Source organism: Haliotis rufescens, unplaced genomic scaffold (genome assembly GCF_023055435.1).
Source record: "Haliotis rufescens isolate VD_foot unplaced genomic scaffold, xgHalRufe1.0.p SCAF_8, whole genome shotgun sequence".
NCBI classification, from domain to species: domain Eukaryota; kingdom Metazoa; phylum Mollusca; class Gastropoda; order Lepetellida; family Haliotidae; genus Haliotis; species Haliotis rufescens.
The window spans coordinates 28,632,453-28,652,194 of NW_025964372.1; the positions used below are offsets into that span (position 1 = coordinate 28,632,453).

Sequence of the window (19,742 nt, forward strand, 5' to 3'; positions counted from 1 at the left end):
TGGGCGAATCGGGATTCGAACCCACAATCACAGGTTTCTGGCGTGCCCAAGGGACGCAACTCTGCACCGAGAATTGAGGCGTCTGGGACGTCAGGCCACCCGTGCCCCCACGTATAATGAGCCAACCATCTTTTTATACATAATATCAATCTTCGTGTTTATTTATCATGCACATCAACCCATTTTCCTTGCCGGCCGCTTCAACAGTTATTCTTTATTTGATTCCTCCACATAAATTGCTGAATAACTGTAAACTCACAGATGGAATATATATCACATGTTCGTTGGTTCGATGCCCGATGCGTTATACAACAACACCCGTTAAAAAGATGGTACTTGTTATTTCCTTACCTGGCGCTCGGCATTAAGTTGTCCGGACTGGTCGGCACGTAGTCAGTATACTGTGTCTAAATAATGTGTTAATGTTAAACTGCGGCATGGTGTCTCAGTAGGCCAGCTTATAAAGTTGTACAAGCAGACATACACAGGTTCGTTTATGCACGTCGGTATATACGAGCAGTGATCTTAAATCCCCATTTCACATCGCCTCACATTAAATAATACATGCTATGTTTATGTTCGAAAGGGTCAACTTTTACCTATACTTGTACCACGAGTATAAACACACGAATTCACACTCAATGCGAGAGATGCTATTATATTTCGTACATCTGCACTGGCTGTGATCTGAATGTATTGTGTCTAATTTAGAACAGCAATGCGCGCGCATGCACATTAAAAACTCGTGACTGGGTGCAGTCAAACGTATCGCTCCTCCCACCATGTCATTGTGACCTATACCGGCAAGGTCAAGGTGAACTATTGTAAACACCGCCTAAACCACAAGCCAAGCTAAAACATGGATTTCCTTGAAACTTGCGTTGTTCTGCTTATGGCATATCTTGTTCTGAAGTATTTAGGGGCACTTGTAACTCCGAAGTTAGATCTGGTGATCGGAGGTTACTGTCATCCTAAGTTTAAGAAGGTTGAGGAGCTAATAATGTAGGTTGCGATTGTACGTGTTTGTATGGCATGTACATATGTGTCAGTGAGTGAATGAGGCTTAACGCCGCTTTGAACAGTAGTCCAGATGTATCTCGGCGTCTCAGCATAATGTGGGAGGAAAGCCCGAAGTGATGCGGGTCTCAGACGGTTATCACTTTGGTGAAACCAACAAGGACTTGTATGGTGCTGACAATCCTAGAACCATAATCGGGGCGAACCGGGATTCGAACCCACGATACTAGGTTCCTGGTGTACTCAAATGATGCAGCCCTGGACAGTGAATTGCAGCGCCTTAGGTGACTTGGCCACCCGTACCCCCATATTTATATAGGATGCTACGTACACCTATAGGATATGTTTAAACTGCAATCATTTGCTTTTGTACCCGTGAAGAAAAGGGTTAGAATTGATCTTCAGCAACCCATGCCTGCTGTTAAAGGCGAATTTGCTTGTCGTAACGGCATCAGGTGATCAGGCTCGTTGACTTGGTTAATGCATGTCATCGTATCTAAATTTAGTAGATCGATGCTAATGATGTCAATCGCTGGATTGTCTGGTGCAGATTCGATTATTTACAGATCGCCTACATATAGCTGGAATATTGCGGAGTGCGGAGTTAAACAACAAACACAATCTGCTTTTGTCATTGCTCTCAACACATAGGTTCGTCCCAAACATACCTCTATCGATATGCAGGTGACCTACATGCGACAGTTCAGTCCAAAAGTCTAAACAAATAGTACTGATAAAGATAGGGCTTCGGAATAGAATGGAGAGTAATATCGCTTTGTTGTATTTATAACTTGCACAGACCGGTGACAGGGATAGACATTAACCAATAAAGCCTATTTGCCTAAATAGTGATAACATTCAGCAATACCCCACAAAAATGTTTTGAAATTCTACTAGCCCTAGGGATCAGTGCAACTGGTCCGGGTTAGCGGTCTCGTGTCGATTTCTATCGCTGCAGGGGTAAGGTCGCTTGGGAAACTTGAATTTAAAGGATTATGGGTCAGTACTCTACTTGAACACACAATAACGATAATCCGATAATTTTGTCTCAACCACATTTGAGATGCTTCGGAATCGTACAATGGAATTTTAGTGGATATTTTCTTTTTCTGGCCTTGACGTTTTATGTGATGATTATCAATGATTTTGTCGCCTTTTATTCCTTACTCTACCAATGTAGGTAGTTAGGTAACAGGGAAACAATAAAGAGAAACATTTTACCATAATATCATGAAACCATGATATGAAATTGAAGGAAGGAATGTTGCACGATAAGGTGACTTATCTGACATTGTCCCATAAGTGAATACTGTTTAATTAAGAAATAAACGACGAGTGGGAGTTTTTTGTTGTACAAACAGGCCCGTGTGTTTTTTTCACCCTGCAGTGTTTTATCGTACGACAAACAACGACCACGAGTCGTTTATTTCATATACATGAGATATCAGTATTATGTACAGCCTCTTAAGGATGTAAATAAAATGTTCAAGCTTCAAAAATATTTATCCGTGTTTAAATAATGATGACTCCCTGATTAGAATAGGACCTTGGAAATGTCGGACAATATCATATTATGAACGGGTGTGTGTGGAGTGTGTGTGTGTGTGTGGGGGGGGGGGGGAATTTGGTCTTTCCCGCATATTCTTATAATTTGAACGTCGATTATCTGCACCTTTTCTCCCAATACCGATTGTCATATCTCTCTACCTTGGGGATGCGATTGTTCGGCCATTGCGTTTATCTACGTTGCCTCCCTCTAAAAAATAACGTCGTCTAATTTACTACGTCATCAAGTTGCGAGTTGTTCGAATATCCACAAATGTCGTCATTATATAATGCAAATTGTGAGGCGTGTTCAAAAGGCAGACGGATAGCCATTTTTCTTTATTGCACTGACAAATGTCTTTACTTCTGATATGGTAAAATGCACAAATATGGCTACAATTAGTGAAAAAGGCAGGTATTTAGAACTTTCAATGAAAATCTAAGGTTGAGAAAGTCCGTGACCAAAGATGTATATATGTTTGTAATATTTTGACGTTAATCTCCTATGTTGATCTCCTATGGGTCAAAAACTTTCCCATGTTTAAATATTGGAAAAGAAACGCTTTATGAAAACCTCTAAAATGACCATTTTGACACATGGTATGCTTACCAGTGCATTATCACAAGTCTCAAAGATGCACTTATTGACATGAACAAAGTTTAGTTCTCATTCACATGAACATGTCTTATAATTTTCGTAATTTCGAAACATTAAAGTTCATTCTTAAAGTATGCAGATCACGTGAGGCAAAAAGGGCCCATATCCTACCGTGTCCGATGCATCACAATTTAGGTTTCCATTGCTAGCCGCAGGGAATTGAACATTTGGAGGTTTACACTTTGATGCCGCAGATTAAGTATCCAACATTTGCTCTCACGTATATCGCACACATTTAATATGTTGCGAGGGGACGCTGTTCTCACGATCATGGACTGGTCGATTGTCTTTACGGTTGGCCTGCGATATGAAGAATTGCAGGAAACGTACGCTTAACTTTGGAATCTACGTAAAGATAATTTTGTTTTAAATTCATTTACAACATTGCTGTAAACCTGCAAAGAAAGAAGTTTGAATTCAGATTCTCTTTGCCTTGCAGGAAGAAAGTGATAAGCGGAAAGGAAAAGGGTGGGGCTTTTGCTGTCTATAATCGAGGTGAGGTGTTGATTGACATGTGGGCGGGGTATGCTGATGAGGAAGCCAAGAGGCCATGGACACGAGACACAATGACAGTCACGTTTTCCACTACAAAAAGTATCGCAGCTATAACTATTGCTAAAAAGGTAGAAAGGTAAGGAACAGTCATACCCATGGAGGCATAACCCGAGCAAATGAATGTTCTGTTCAAATCGTATAGTTACTCAACAAAGAACTGATACTGGTATATAAGAAATTATTCATGTGCTGTGTCTAATTCTTTGCACTTTTGCGGAGAATATTGATATAGTTCTCCTAAAGTAAAGTTTAATGTAACTTTGCATAATACCATCAAAGCTGCAGGAATGTGTTACATGTGGTGTGTTGAAAATAAGAAATTCATCATTACTTTTGTAACCACCATTCTGTTGATCCCATGTATTACTATTTTAATACTGTATTAATGTGAACAGTATTGCTGATTCTTTTATTGTACCAACTGCTAATATACCAGCATTCATGGGGTGAAAACCTATTTAAATGTATTATGGGCCTGTGAACTTACATTTCTGAAATAAGTCTGTGTCTATGTCTATGGAAAGACATAATAAAATGGGTTTTTTGAAGAGGATGTGTATTTTAAAGCTATCGTAAATTTCAGTGGTTGGTTGGACTACAGCAACCTTGTATCCGACTATTGGCCAGAGTTCGGCTGTAACGGAAAAGAAAACATTACAGTTGAAATGCTGCTCAGCCATCAGGTAGGTAGATGAAGAACAGGATGTGCAAATATCAGGACCACCAGAAACACAGTTACTGCATCAAGTAGGTAGATGAAGAACAGGATGTGCAAATATCAAGACCACCAGAAACACAGTTACTGCATCAGGTAGGTAGATGAAGAAAAGGATGTGCAAATATCAAGACCACCAGAAACACAGTTACTGCATCAGGTAGGTAGATGAAGAAAAGGATGTGCAAATATCAGGACCACCAGAAACACAGTTACTGCATCAGGTAGGTAGATGAAGAAAAGGATGTGCAAATATCAGGACCACCAGAAATACAGTTACTGCATCAGGTAGGTAGATAAAGAAAGGGATGTGCAAATATCAGGACCACCAGAAATACAGTTACTGCATCAGGTAGGTAGATAAAGAAAGGGATGTGCAAATATCAAGACCACCAGAAATACAGTTACTGCATCAGGTAGGTAGATGAAGAAAAGGATGTGCAAATATCAGGACCACCAGAAACACAGTTACTGCATCAGGTAGGTAGATGAAGAAAAGGATGTGCAAATATCAGGACCACCAGAAATACAGTTACTGCATCAGGTAGGTAGATGAAGAAAGGGATGTGCAAATATCAGGACCACCAGAAACACAGTTACTGTATCCGGTAGGTAGATGAAGAAAAGGATGTGCAAATATCAGGACCACCAGAAACACAGTTACTGCATCAGGTAGGTAGATGATGATAAGGATGTGCAAATATCAGGACCACCAGAAATACAGTTACTGCATCAGGTAGGTAGATAAAGAAAGGGATGTGCAAATATCAAGACCACCAGAAATACAGTTACTGCATCAGGTAGGTAGATGAAGAAAATGATGTGCAAATATCAAGACCACCAGAAATACAGTTACTGCATCAGGTAGGTAGATGAAGAAAAGGATGTGCAAATATCAGGACCACCAGAAATACAGTTACTGCATCAGGTAGGTAGATAAAGAAAGGGATGTGCAAATATCAAGACCACCAGAAATACAGTTACTGCATCAGGTAGGTAGATGAAGAAAAGGATGTGCAAATATCAGGACCACCAGAAACACAGTTACTGCATCAGGTAGGTAGATGAAGAAAAGGATGTGCAAATATCAGGACCACCAGAAATACAGTTACTGCATCAGGTAGGTAGATGAAGAAAAGGATGTGCAAATATCAGGACCACCAGAAATACAGTTACTGCATCAGGTAGGTAGATGAAGAAAGGGATGTGCAAATATCAGGACCACCAGAAATACAGTTACTGCATCAGGTAGGTAGATGAAGAAAAGGATGTGCAAATATCAGGACCACCAGAAACACAGTTACTGCATCAGGTAGGTAGATGAAGAAAAGGATGTGCAAATATCAGGACCACCAGAAATACAGTTACTGCATCAGGTAGGTAGATAAAGAAAGGGATGTGCAAATATCAGGACCACCAGAAACACAGTTACTGTATCCGGTAGGTAAATGAAGAAAAGGATGTGCAAATATCAGGACCACCAGAAACACAGTTACTGCATCAGGTAGGTAGATGAAGATAAGGATGTGCAAATATCAGGACCACCAGAAATACAGTTACTGCATCAGGTAGGTAGATAAAGAAAGGGATGTGCAAATATCAAGACCACCAGAAATACAGTTACTGCATCAGGTAGGTAGATGAAGAAAAGGATGTGCAAATATCAGGACCACCAGAAATACAGTTACTGCATCAGGTAGGTTGATGAAGAAAAGGATGTGCAAATATCAAGTCCACCAGAAACACAGTTACTGCATCAGGTAGGTAGATGACGAAAAGGATGTGCAAATATCAGGACCACAAGAAACACAGTTACTGCATCAGGTAGGTAGACGGAGAAAAGGATGTGCAAATATCAGGACCACCAGAAACACAGTTACTGCATCAGGTTGGCAGATGAAGAAAAGGATGTGCAAATATCAGGACCACCAGAAACACAGTTACTGCATCAGGTAGGTAGATGAAGAAAAGGATGTGCAAATATCAGGACCACCAGAAATACAGTTACTGCATCAGGTAGGTAGATGAAGAAAAGGATGTGCAAATATCAGGACCACCAGAAACACAGTTACTGCATCAGGTAGGTAGATGAAGAAAAGGATGTGCAAATATCAGGACCACCAGAAATACAGTTACTGCATCAGGTAGGTAGATAAAGAAAGGGATGTGCAAATATCAGGACCACCAGAAACACAGTTACTGTATCCGGTAGGTAAATGAAGAAAAGGATGTGCAAATATCAGGACCACCAGAAACACAGTTACTGCATCAGGTAGGTAGATGAAGATAAGGATGTGCAAATATCAGGACCACCAGAAATACAGTTACTGCATCAGGTAGGTAGATAAAGAAAGGGATGTGCAAATATCAAGACCACCAGAAATACAGTTACTGCATCAGGTAGGTAGATGAAGAAAAGGATGTGCAAATATCAGGACCACCAGAAATACAGTTACTGCATCAGGTAGGTTGATGAAGAAAAGGATGTGCAAATATCAAGTCCACCAGAAACATAGTTACTGCATCAGGTAGGTAGATGACGAAAAGGATGTGCAAATATCAGGACCACAAGAAACACAGTTACTGCATCAGGTAGGTAGACGGAGAAAAGGATGTGCAAATATCAGGACCACCAGAAACACAGTTACTGCATCAGGTTGGCAGATGAAGAAAAGGATGTGCAAATATCAGGACCACCAGAAACACAGTTACTGTATACGGTAGGTAGATGAAGAAAAGGATGTGCAAATATCAGGACCACCAGAAATACAGTTACTGCATCAGGTAGGTTGATGAAGAAAAGGATGTGCAAATATCAAGTCCACCAGAAACATAGTTACTGCATCAGGTAGGTAGATGACGAAAAGGATGTGCAAATATCAGGACCACAAGAAACACAGTTACTGCATCAGGTAGGTAGACGGAGAAAAGGATGTGCAAATATCAGGACCACCAGAAACACAGTTACTGCATCAGGTTGGCAGATGAAGAAAAGGATGTGCAAATATCAGGACCACCAGAAACACAGTTACTGTATACGGTAGGTAGATGAAGAAAAGGATGTGCAAATATCAGGACCACCAGAAACACAGTTACTGCATCAGGTAGGTAGACGGAGAAAAGGATGTGCAAATATCAGGACCACCAGAAACACAGTTACTGCATCAGGTAGGTAGATAAAGAAAGGGATGTGCAAATATCAAGACCACCAGAAACACAGTTACTGCATCAGGTAGGTAGATGACGAAAGGAATGTGCAAATATCAGGACCACCAGAAACACAGTTACTGCATCAGGTAGGTAGATAAAGAAAGGGATGTGCAAATATCAGGACCACCAGAAATACAGTTACTGCATCAGGTAGGTACATGAAGAAAAGTATGTGCAAATATCAGGACCACCAGAAACACAGTTACTGTATACGGTAGGTAGATGAAGAAAAGGATGTGCAAATATCAGGACCACCAGAAACACAGTTACTGTATCCGGTAGGTAGATGAAGAAAAGGATGTGCAAATATCAGGACCACCAGAAACACAGTTACTGTATCCGGTAGGTAGATGAAGAAAAGGATGTGCAAATATCAGGACCACCAGAAACACAGTTACTGTATACGGTAGGTAGATAAAGAAAGGGATGTGCAAATATCAGGACCACCAGAAACACAGTTACTGCATCATAGGTGTAGAGAATGATGGACATATACCAGGGCCAAACAGAGACACCAGATACACATTTACTGCATCGAATTGGGGTGGGGAACGCCTTACATATATCAGGACCTCGCCGAGACGATCGACACCAAGTTACTTCATCAGGTCTATAGATGTAGAAGATGACTTGCATGCACTAGGGCCACACGAGGAGAATAGAAACACATCAAATAGGTCATCTATCCATCCATCCTTCCATCCATCCTTCCATCCATTCTTCCATCCATCCATCCATCCTTCCATCCATCCATCCATCCATCATTCCATCTCTCAAAATATACCTCTCAAAGACAACAGACACACATTCACTGCACCAGGAAGGTAAGTGTTGAGAATGACGTGTAAACACCATGGCCACACTGGGAACACACAGCTACGCCATCGGGTTGGTAGGTGTGCAGACTGATTCCGTGCATTGGGAAGGCCGTTTGCCCAATTCGTGCAATGGGCAATACGGCTTGTCCAATTCATGCAAAGGAGTTTTAAAATCTTATTCACAGAAGTCAAAAGGACAAAGTAATTTGATAAGGATCTATTCACCGAATTATTTTACAAAGATCTGTTCACTGAATTGTTTTCACACACGGATGCATCAACATTAAATCATAAATTACTATTTATATGGTTTCTTAATTTCTGTAAAACACAAATAAAATACAGTTCGAAAAAAACAAATGTAGACTTTAATGTATCAACCATAATTATTTTTGTTAACATTACTGAACGATGAACTTCGCGAAGTTATGTCTAATCACAAAATTTTATTTCCTGCTTAAAAGCATGGGTTGGGTTATATATAATGGACATGCAGTATATTGTTTTTAAATCAATTTACCTGAATGAATATTTTAAAAGGTATTCATTGTATTACATTTAGTTACACTTTGTGCAAACTGTGACTGAACTGAGTGGTGATGTGATTCAGAGACTCTTTATATGCAGATAACACATGTTGATATGTGTTTTTATTTAGAAAATAAAGTTTCTTAAGATCACATATTTGTTTGGGTGTTATCTATTACAGTTTATTCACTTAATAATAGAGTTTACTTTATTCAAAACAAAACATTTAAAACAATACCTATTTCAATTGCGTGTTGAAGGCAGAACAATTACCTGTCCATTGCCTGAAAGGAGCAAGCTGGTTCCCATATTGTGAAATATTTCTAGAATAATTTTTTCATTCACAACTATTACCCATTGCATGCAGTGAGCAGATAATTGTTTGCCCATTGCATTAGGCAAAGGGTATACCTAATGCACGCAATAGGCAGTTGCACAGATTGGATGTAATACATATATAAATAAAGGTGATAAATTCCTCTCCATTGTCATAGAAAGAGTCAATTGTACAACATATAAACATGGGGTGAATATCACATAGTTACTGCATCAGGTAGGTAAATATAGGGGATGATGTACATACATGTACATGTATATGTCATGCCCACATAGGGAGATAAGACCAACAGTTACCGTCCGAATTAAGAGGCGTGGAAAGTCGGTTTGAAATTATTTACTAGCATGGCATTTGTCCCGTGTCTATTACTTAGTTAGTGAGTGAGTGATGATTGTTTAACGCGGCGTCACTCATCTTGCTGCTATCCGCGGCCAATTATAACAGTGTTAGGTACAAAGGTAAAGAAATTGAATCCCGTGATTGTATTGTTATGACAAGCTATATTTTCGAATGAATTCACATGGCCTGTAGTTGAATACAGCGTCCCAGATGCTAGATGTTTGGATCTTATTACAGGAAGAAACAGGCATCAATAAAGTATATAAGATAACGAAAACATTCCTTGCCCAATGTTAGACATCCAAATCGTCCTGTGCATTTTGTCTTCATGTTGCATGACCTCTAAATGTCAGTTTCCGTGTGTTGACGTCGTTGTTGACGTTGCAATGTCGTTCTGGCTCAACATTTCACTTGCAATATATATCAGGCTGGTCGTGTAATCTAATCAAATCAGATGGCTTACTTTCTTCAACATGTCACGAGCTCCCATATCTTACATCACCAACTACTGTAATAACCAATAAATCGCCAACTTGGATATGTTGATGTTTCTCTCGTAAATTTAAGGCTGGTTTGGTGTGGCTTAATGGCGAGAAGACAACATTACGAGACATCCGGGACTGCCCTGCTGAGTTTGAGAAGCTGTTAGAACGCGCAACTCCCGAATGGCAGCCAGGTGAGTGAGTGAGTGAGTCCACTTACGTCATGGCGTTTTGTACAGAGACATTTTATTAATGCTGTCTGTTTGTTGTTTAACGCCGCACTCAGAAATATGCCAGCTATTTGACGGTGGTCTGCAAATAATCGAGTCTTGACCAGGCAATCCATTGATTGACATTATGACCATTGATCCATGCAACTGAGATACGATGACATGCATCAACCAAGTCAGTGAACCTGCCCACCCGATCCCTTCTTACGACAAGCACGGCCCCCCTTTACGGCAGGCATGGGTTCCCGAAGACCTATTCTACCCTGGATCTTCACGGGTCTACCATTTCATAAAAAAACGATTCAGTACGAATATGTGATTAAAAACCACAACAAATGAATCATTACTCAATTCTGACTCGAATTACGTGAAATAAGCAACTTGATACACACATAATTGTCATAACCACTGTTTTATCCGTGAACAATGAAGAAATCTTGTGGAGGAGCAGAAGGAGGTTCCTTAGAGACAACCGCGTCGAGAAGGTAGATTGTGACGTCAGTGTCCATAATGACGTCACCACGTCTCACGTCAATATCTATATATTTATGTCTTAGGTCAAGAATGTTGTTATCATCACGTCAATAATGCCATAGCTCCCTGGTAATCACTATTACACACGTTCTTATAACAGAGTTTAATTAACTTGGTTGTTTCCATCCAAATTGATAATGATCTCAAGTACCGTTAATTTTGGATAGCTCAGTATATATCCAATGCACCAACATATTGTGATCAAAAAGCGGCCAACTCAAAATAGCCCCCGTCCTAATGTTCTCACATACGATGGCCAATTCCCTGCATGTGGACATGTATCTTCTCTCCTTCTCATGCCCAGGTACCAAGCGGGGATACCACACTGTAACATACGGCTACTTTGTTGATACACTAGCAAGGAAGGCCGACCCGAAGCACAGAAATATATCAACAATATTCAAGGAGGAAATTCAAGATCCATATGGTAAAAAAGTAACAGTAATTACCGGAATATGTACGCCTATGTTTGTGGACGAACTGTATAAACTGTCAATGAGGATAAAACAACGTATTAAAAATTAACATATTTCATCCGTTTGTATATTATTTTGAGCTACGATTGTATGATCATTAACTTATGCATGTTGTGACGAGGTTTATACCATAATTTGATAACTATTATTATTATTATTATTATTATTATTATTATTATTATTATTATTATTATTATTATTATTATTATTACATCATTATTATTATTATTATTGTTGTTATTATTATTATTATTATTATTATATTATTATTATTATATATTATTATCTGAGGTGGAATAAAGGATTATCCTACTCGATTGTAAATCCATGATGCGTGACAGAAATAATCCTTATTACTAATAACTGTTATATATTTTTGATTAAAAGAATCTACGGCAAATGTGAGCATTTCGATTTCGATTCTTGTACACGATGTTAAACCCCATTTCACCTCAAATCACTTTGATCACAAATGGAGACACCAGCTCTGTCAATGTCTTGTTGAGAAGTCATCAAATTAAATCAATAGTTGATATCATTTTCAATTATTTGCGACAATTAAAAACATGAAACAATAGACGTGAGCTAACCAATCAGCGTGAAGCAATATATAATATTTGTTATTATGATATCCGTTGCGCTTGGACTTCACTGAAAATATACTGCTTTTACAGATATCGATTTTTATATCGGTCTCCCAAAGGAACTGAGCTACAGGATGGCGAGAGGGCACTACCTCACTATTGCAGAGCTCTTGATAAGCAGTCTTGCCGTCCCTAGAAAGTTTATATTTTTTGCCAAGGTGATGTTTTCGCCTTCCTCCATGTTTGGAAAATGAATCAAAACTATGGATTTTCCAGTAAGTTTGTGTGTATGCTATTTTGAAGAGCATTCGTTTCGCTTTGTTCAAATCTACATTGCGGTTGACCAAAACACTAAGTGACCTTTAAATTCATATAAATTGAAACCTTGTTATTCCGATTCCATCTAGATGTAATGAATGGACATGGTTATCTATTGAAGTAAGACGAGTTCTATGGATGGACAACTTCTTTATTACAAGAGAACTCGTCTTACTTCATCACTCCAACTTCTAAATGCCACTCAAAGAAGTTATGGTTATCTATTGCACCAATGGTGCGCTAATATGGACGATGCCACTAGGAACAGCATCGTCTTGATTAAGTTCGATATTACGGTATAATTAGATTTTGCTAAGCCAGGAATGGTTAACGTCACACAATAACGTAGTTGTAAATAGCTTGATGTAGCAAAGGCCATTGGGTTGATTGGAAATGAGTGAGTGGTGTTTTACGCCGTTAAAGCAATATCTAGGTCGGAGATATGATAGATTGGGTTTAATAGTGGCAAATCGAGCAATGGCCTGCGACAAGCAAACCCTTTAACCTCTGTGCCAGCCCACAGCCGTATTGGCATACAGAATAGACAACAAGATGGTATTTTTTCGAGAAGTTGGTATTCTGGAATGAATTAATTACCTTTGTCTGATATGGTAATAACCGAAGAACATTTATATATTTATCTATGACGTTGCTGGGGCTGTTACATGCCAATGAGGAGAATCCTGGTAACCATTGTATTTGTTCAATATTGCTTCCTTCAGTCTAAAGGGGAAACATATGGCCACAAGAGATAACATTCGCAGATATGTGCATGTTACAGTCAATGTGTAAATGGACTGAAATTGTCACTTAGGCAACTTACAAAATGCTCAAATTTGTTATTTTCAGTTCAAAATGGCTTAAACACATCACAGCACACGAATTATGATCGGATTAGACTAAAATGAAATATTGCAAAAGATACTTTGACATTCGTTTTCTTTTAATCCCATCACTTTCTGTCACTGGGGGATGAAATAGAGCATTAACAAGTTTGGAATTCGTTAAATAGATAGGAAAAAATGTTAAATTAAATGTTACACATTGCCTGATTTTACCCATTTTTTGTGACATATATGGAATAAGGATATCTGGACAAAATGTTAAAAAATACATTTTTTTATTGTATATTATTTCCTGTATGCGTTGTTGAGACCTACATTACTAATATGATTGTATCGTCACTGTTATAGAGTACTGAACTCAATGACCCTGAAACACGAAGCATTGGGTTGTCATCGTTTATCGGTTGCGGGTCTGCTCGATCGTTAGGAAAACTCTACAGCTATATTGCAAATGGCGGCACATGCAAAGGGAAGCAACTCTTTCCACCCAATCTTAATGAGCGCCTAACGAAACCAGTCACTTCAGGATATGACGAATGCATCACCAAGGAAAATACCTATGGACTTGGCTTTATGTTCCGGGATAATCCACAGGTAGTAGGTCACTTCAGTCTAATTTTATGCTCGGCGAATACCAATAAGAAAAACCATACTATACCCGTTTTATCATTTTTAGACTTAGTCTCATAGAACTTAACAAGAGTTTTAATTAAATATTATTGTGTTGATTATATTTTGATACAATTGGGATGCTTGATATCACCCGCACACCTTCCACGTAACGTTGACCAGGGAGACATGCACATGAATATCATAATGAAACGTCTTCGTGTATGTCACAATTTTGCAATTTTGATTTTACACCTAGAATAATAAAGAATCGCATACTATATATTTCTATAGATTTTTTAAAATCGTATTGCCTTAAATTTTATGACAAAACACATATCTTTTATTTTCAATATTACCAACTAATATTGAGATACAGAACCATAAATCGATGACATGTTTTGTAAATTCTCTACGGCAATAGATACCTTTTCAATTACTTCCACCCACTTTTTGTATCATATGATATGAGTACTTACTACTACATGGAGGACCAAATAGTGGTCCTGTACGACGTGCCCAAGGTCTATCGTGGTATCTTGAAAGAAAAAAAATATGAAATAAATGTCATATGGAGATATTTTTAAAATATATATGGAATTTAAATGGCATTTGATGCTAGAGAAGGGTTAGTGCTTGACATTTTTCAAAGTGTATATCTGTATTAACAGGTTCGTATCATGCATTTGGCTTCTTGTGTCTCTTACAAACTAGTTAGCGAAAGGTGTTGTGCTCGAGATATCTCCCAAACTGATGATTACACATTTGACATATACATATATGCTGTAACTGCACTGGGAAAACCTGAAACAATCATCAATGTTTGCATTTGTTCAAGAAAGCGCGTCCAAAATATATTTTTAATTCACATAAACAGGATGAATGTGTACCTTCATAACAGCCAGTTTAACTTTACAAAACATGTGATGATATTGTATATAATGCGTCTTTAACTTTACAGGGAAACCTGGTCTTTGGACACCCAGGTCTTGGAGGTCAAGTGGTATATGCAGACCCAACCAATCAGATTTCTCTTGCATACGTTACAAACTACAACTCCATATTTGGATTCTGGGATGACGCAAGGTTCTTGGATTTGGAGAAGACGTTCTATGAATGTTTCCGCGAATATCAAACTACGTAAACCAACATTCCTATCACAAGATAAATAATGACACATTTTGCCATGTGCTTACAGACTTTACAATGTCAAAGTCGTTACAATAAAAGACTTCGAAGTCGTAAAATTACCGAACGGAACATGTTTTGTCCACATTTTGCAAAGCAACCTATACTTTGGTTTCAATGCAACTGTTCCATCAAGTGTGTATTCCCCTGCTTTATTTAGTCACACTTGTGTAGTTGTTTTAATTGCGTTTATAACGAACACGCTTATAACGAACTGACGGATATAACGAAATGATCCCGTCCATTTGCTGTAAAGTTGCTAATATATATATGATGTATGTATGCTTATAACGAACTACGGTTATAAAGAACTAAAAGTAGTGGTCCCTTTAAGATCGTTATAACCGTAGTTTACTGTACTTACATTATGATGTTAGGTGAAATGGGATTTTCAGTCGCGTTCAAGATTATTTCATTTTTACAGCAGTGTGTGTTTGGCTGCTTGTGTGTGAGGCTGGATGTACTATTCATGACTTCTGTCGGTTTTAAAGTTCTAGCCCTCTGAGATGTCATGCCGCAGTTTAAACATGGGAGTTCGACTGAGACGCTCTGACTCAGAGCCGGACAGTCCTTGTTTACACCCCAATGTGAACGCCAGGCAGGGTAACAACACATCCTTTGGTATGACTCGGCCTGTGGATCGAACCCCGACCTTTCACTCTCCGGGCAGACGCTCTGTCCACTACGCTACGGAGTGTTAAAACGTGTTGAAGACGGGTGTACACGACATGGCGTTTGAGTTAGATATTTGAAAGATATCACATACACAATTTAATACACATTCTTTACTTTTTAAACATTATTTAACATAAGTTATTAAGAAAAAAGCTTTGAGCGATAACATATCGGAGAAGGTTTAAGGGTATGTGATATTTAGTTGTGTTTCACTCAAACAGTAACGTGAAATATTTCATCAAAGTTGGTGACGGGTGTTCAGTTTTGTTTGTTGTTTAGCGCCCCACTCAGCAATATTTCAGCTGTATGACGGTGGCCTATATATAATCCATTCTGGACGAGACAATCCAGGGATACGCAGTTGGGATACGATGGCATACATCAACCAAGTCAGCGAGCCTGACCATCCGATATCGCCAATCGCCTCTAACGACAAACACGGGTGCCTGGAGATCAATTCTAACCGGATCTTCAAGGGTGATGGATGTTTGAGCAGTTGGCAGAGATGTTGGTACCTCGACACAAACGAATCAAGTCATATTCCCACTATAATTCCCACTCGGCTAAACAGTTGCAGTCGCTGGGTTTTTTTCATAAAATAACCAGCCAGTGGTTTAATATTCGACACACCACGCATGGTTTAGTAACGTGAGTAAATTAGCCTCGCCAAACAACAGCGATAAGCATCTCATGTGGGAGTAAATTGATTCATACCATCGTAGAATGTCAATGTTTCTAATTATGAATGCTATACTCTCAATATGAATATACAAGTGCGATAAAATGGAACCAGTTCGGCAGGATCTCGACGAAGTCATTGTATCGCGTCCGTGGTTGACTGATCCCTTTGCTTTTTCAAAAACCATAATTTCCTTAGTGTCATCTGGCCATGTTGTCAACAGCTGTGACTAAACAATAGCTGACGGGGTCCCGGAGAAAGATTTAATTATCTGATACCAGGACCTGGGCGACATCAGCTGCCTCTGAAGATGGGATGAAGGTAAACAGATTGGTGTCTCATTGTCATTGGTATCAATTATTTAATGCTGTGGAAGCGAGGGAGCAGCATGTATACTTTGTTCATTTCCTGTCTTATTTCATGCATTTTATGGATAGTAGTGCTACAAATGAAGATCAGCACCGATTTTCTGCCTTCCATATTCAGGGATGCGTCACCACGGTGGGTACTTTTCACTGTAAAATGATGTCACACGAATAGACAAGCGAAATGGACTTTGTAGAAGGGTAGAATTTGTTTGACGTGGGATCCTTTTCTTCTCAGGTGGGCGGGGGTTGCTTGATGGTGCATGATTCACGGGTGGGTTTACTAGTATCTAGTATGCCCTTCACAGGTGGACGGGTTTGTTTTAGGTTCCATCCACTATGTGCTTCAAACGTTCCGGGGGGTCCTGTACGTGGCATCCTTTATGTGCTACACTGGCGTGCGGAAGTTGTGTGGCGTGGCATTAAGCAATTGCTCTTTTGACGTAGCAGCGTATCTTTATATGAACGTGCTTCACAGATGGTCGGGGATTGTTTAACGTGGCATTCTGCACGTGCTTTACAGAATGGTGGGAGTTGTTTGACGTGGCATTCTGTACGTGCTTCACAGAATGGTTGGTTGTTTGACGTGGCACTCTGTACGTGATTTACAGATTGGTGGGAATTGTTTGACGTGGCACCCCGTACGTGGTTCACAGATTGGTTGGTTCTTTGACGTTGCACCCCGTACGTGGTTCACGGTTGGTGGGTTGTTTGACGTGGCATTCTGTACGTGTTTCAAAGAAAGTCGGGTTGTTTGACGTGTTATTCTGTACGTGCTTCACAGATTGGTGGGTTGTTTGACGTGACATTCTGTAAGTGCTTCACGGATTGACGGGGATTGTTTGACGTGGTATTCTGTACGTGTTTCACAGAATGTCGGGTTGTTTGACGTGACATTCTGTAAGTGCTTCACGGATTGACGGGGATTGTTTGACGTGGTATTCTGTACGTGTTTCACAGAATGTCGGGTTGTTTGACGTGGCATTCTATACGTGCTTCACAGAATGTCGGGTTGTTTGACGTGGCACCCCGTACGTGGTTCACAGATTGGTGGGTTGTTTGACGTGGCATTCTGTACTTGCTTCACAGATTGGTGGGTTGTTTGACGTGGCATTCTGTACGTGCTTCACAAAATGTCGGGTTGTTTGACGTGGCACCCCGTACGTGGTTCACAGATTGGTGGGTTGTTTGACGTGGCATTCTGTACGTGCTTCACAGATTGGTGGGTTGTTTGACGTGACATTCTGTAAGTGCTTCACGGATTGACGGGGATTGTTTGACGTGGTATTCTGTACGTGTTTCACAGAATGTCGGGTTGTTTGACGTGGCATTCTATACGTGCTTCACAGAATGTCGGGTTGTTTGACGTGGCACCCCGTACGTGGTTCACAGATTGGTGGGTTGTTTGACGTGGCATTCTGTACTTGCTTCACAGATTGGTGGGTTGTTTGACGTGGCATTCTGTACGTGCTTCACAAAATGTCGGGTTGTTTGACGTGGCACCCCGTACGTGGTTCACAGATTGGTGGGTTGTTTGACGTGGCATTCTGTACGTGCTTCACAAAATGTCGGGTTGTTTGACGTGGCACCCCGTACGTGGTTCACAGATTGGTGGGTTGTTTGACGTGGCATCCCGTACGTGGTTCACAGATTGGTGGGTTGTTTGACGTGGCATTCTGTACGTGCTTCACAGATTGGTGGGTTGTTTGACGTGGCATTCTGTACGTGCTTCACAAAATGTCGGGTTGTTTGACGTGGCACCCCGTACGTGGTTCACAGATTGGTGGGTTGTTTGACGTGGCATCCCGTACGTGGTTCACAGATTGGTGGGTTGTTTGACGTGGCATTCTGTACGTGCTTCACAGATTGGTGGGTTGTTTGACGTGACATTCTGTAAGTGCTTCACGGATTGACGGGGATTGTTTGACGTGGTATTCTGAACGTGTTTCACAGAATGTCGGGTTGTTTGACGTGGCATTCTGTACTTGCTTCACAGAATGTCGGGTTGTTTGACGTGGCATTCTGTACGTGCTTCACAGAAAGGCGGATTATTGACGCGGCATTCTGTACGTGTTTCACAGAAGGGCAGGGGTTGTTTCGCATGGCATCCGTTACGTGTTTCACAGATTGGTGGGTTGTTTGACGTGGTATCCCGTACGTGCTTCACATATAGACGAAGGCTGTGATGCCATATTCTATAGCACCAGAACATAGTTCACTCTCTTTCAATTACTCTTAGGGTCTTTCTCCAGAAAGCATTTAATTTTCATATCCGCAGACATTTTTTTGTCTATGTTGCTATTTCATCCCTTAGATGATCTTGATCAGGTCATTTATGACATGAAGCAATTATCAACGGACCATTGGCGCTACACACGGTTTTACAACCGCTGGTACTGCTGCTGTAGTCGTGTCCTGGTTGACACTGATATGACGAAAAACGGCCTTTGCGATTCTGTCCAATATTCACAGGGTATTTGAAACTGACGCTTATATTAATAACACTGTGACACAACACACCTGTGCTAATTATTGTCCAGGTACCTTACAGCACGACCCCCGAATAACCGGGGTAGAATAGATCCTCAGCAACCCATGCTTGCCGTAAAAGGCGACTATGCTTTTATTAAGAGGCGACCAATGGGATCGGGTGGTCAGGCTCGCTGACTTGGTTGATGCATGTCATCGATCCCAATTGCGTAGATCGATGCTCATGATGTCAATCACTGGATTGTCTGGTCCAGACTCGATTATTTACAGACCGCCGTCCCATAGCTGGAATATTGCTAAGTACGGCGTTAAACAATAAACAAACAAAACAAATCTTACAGTACACATCACTAATGCTTATTTTTCATATAAGGACTGAGATGTACAACACTCTCCAACATGATCGGTGGATTGTCATTACCACGGTGGCGCCCCCTACACCGGATGTGCAGTACCTTGCACAAATACCCGGATGGAAAGTGGTGGTGGTAGGGGATAGGCAAACCCCTAACAACTGGACGTAAGATTTGTAGATAGACCTACAG

At 40.2% G+C, this 19,742-nt stretch overlaps 1 protein-coding gene across 1 annotated transcript; it reads left to right on the forward strand.

Moving 5' to 3' along the window:
- Window positions 1–723: 723 nt before the first annotated feature.
- Window positions 724–15,094, forward strand: LOC124121614 (beta-lactamase domain-containing protein 2-like). Its single transcript, XM_048389764.1, has 8 exons — window positions 724–1,002; window positions 3,660–3,851; window positions 4,359–4,458; window positions 10,290–10,398; window positions 11,273–11,395; window positions 12,119–12,279; window positions 13,540–13,788; window positions 14,762–15,094. The coding sequence occupies exons 1-8, from the start codon at window positions 860–862 to the stop codon at window positions 14,942–14,944; spliced, it is 1,260 nt and encodes a 419-aa protein (XP_048245721.1). The 5' UTR covers window positions 724–859; the 3' UTR covers window positions 14,945–15,094.
- The last annotated feature ends 4,648 nt before the right edge of the window (window positions 15,095–19,742 follow it).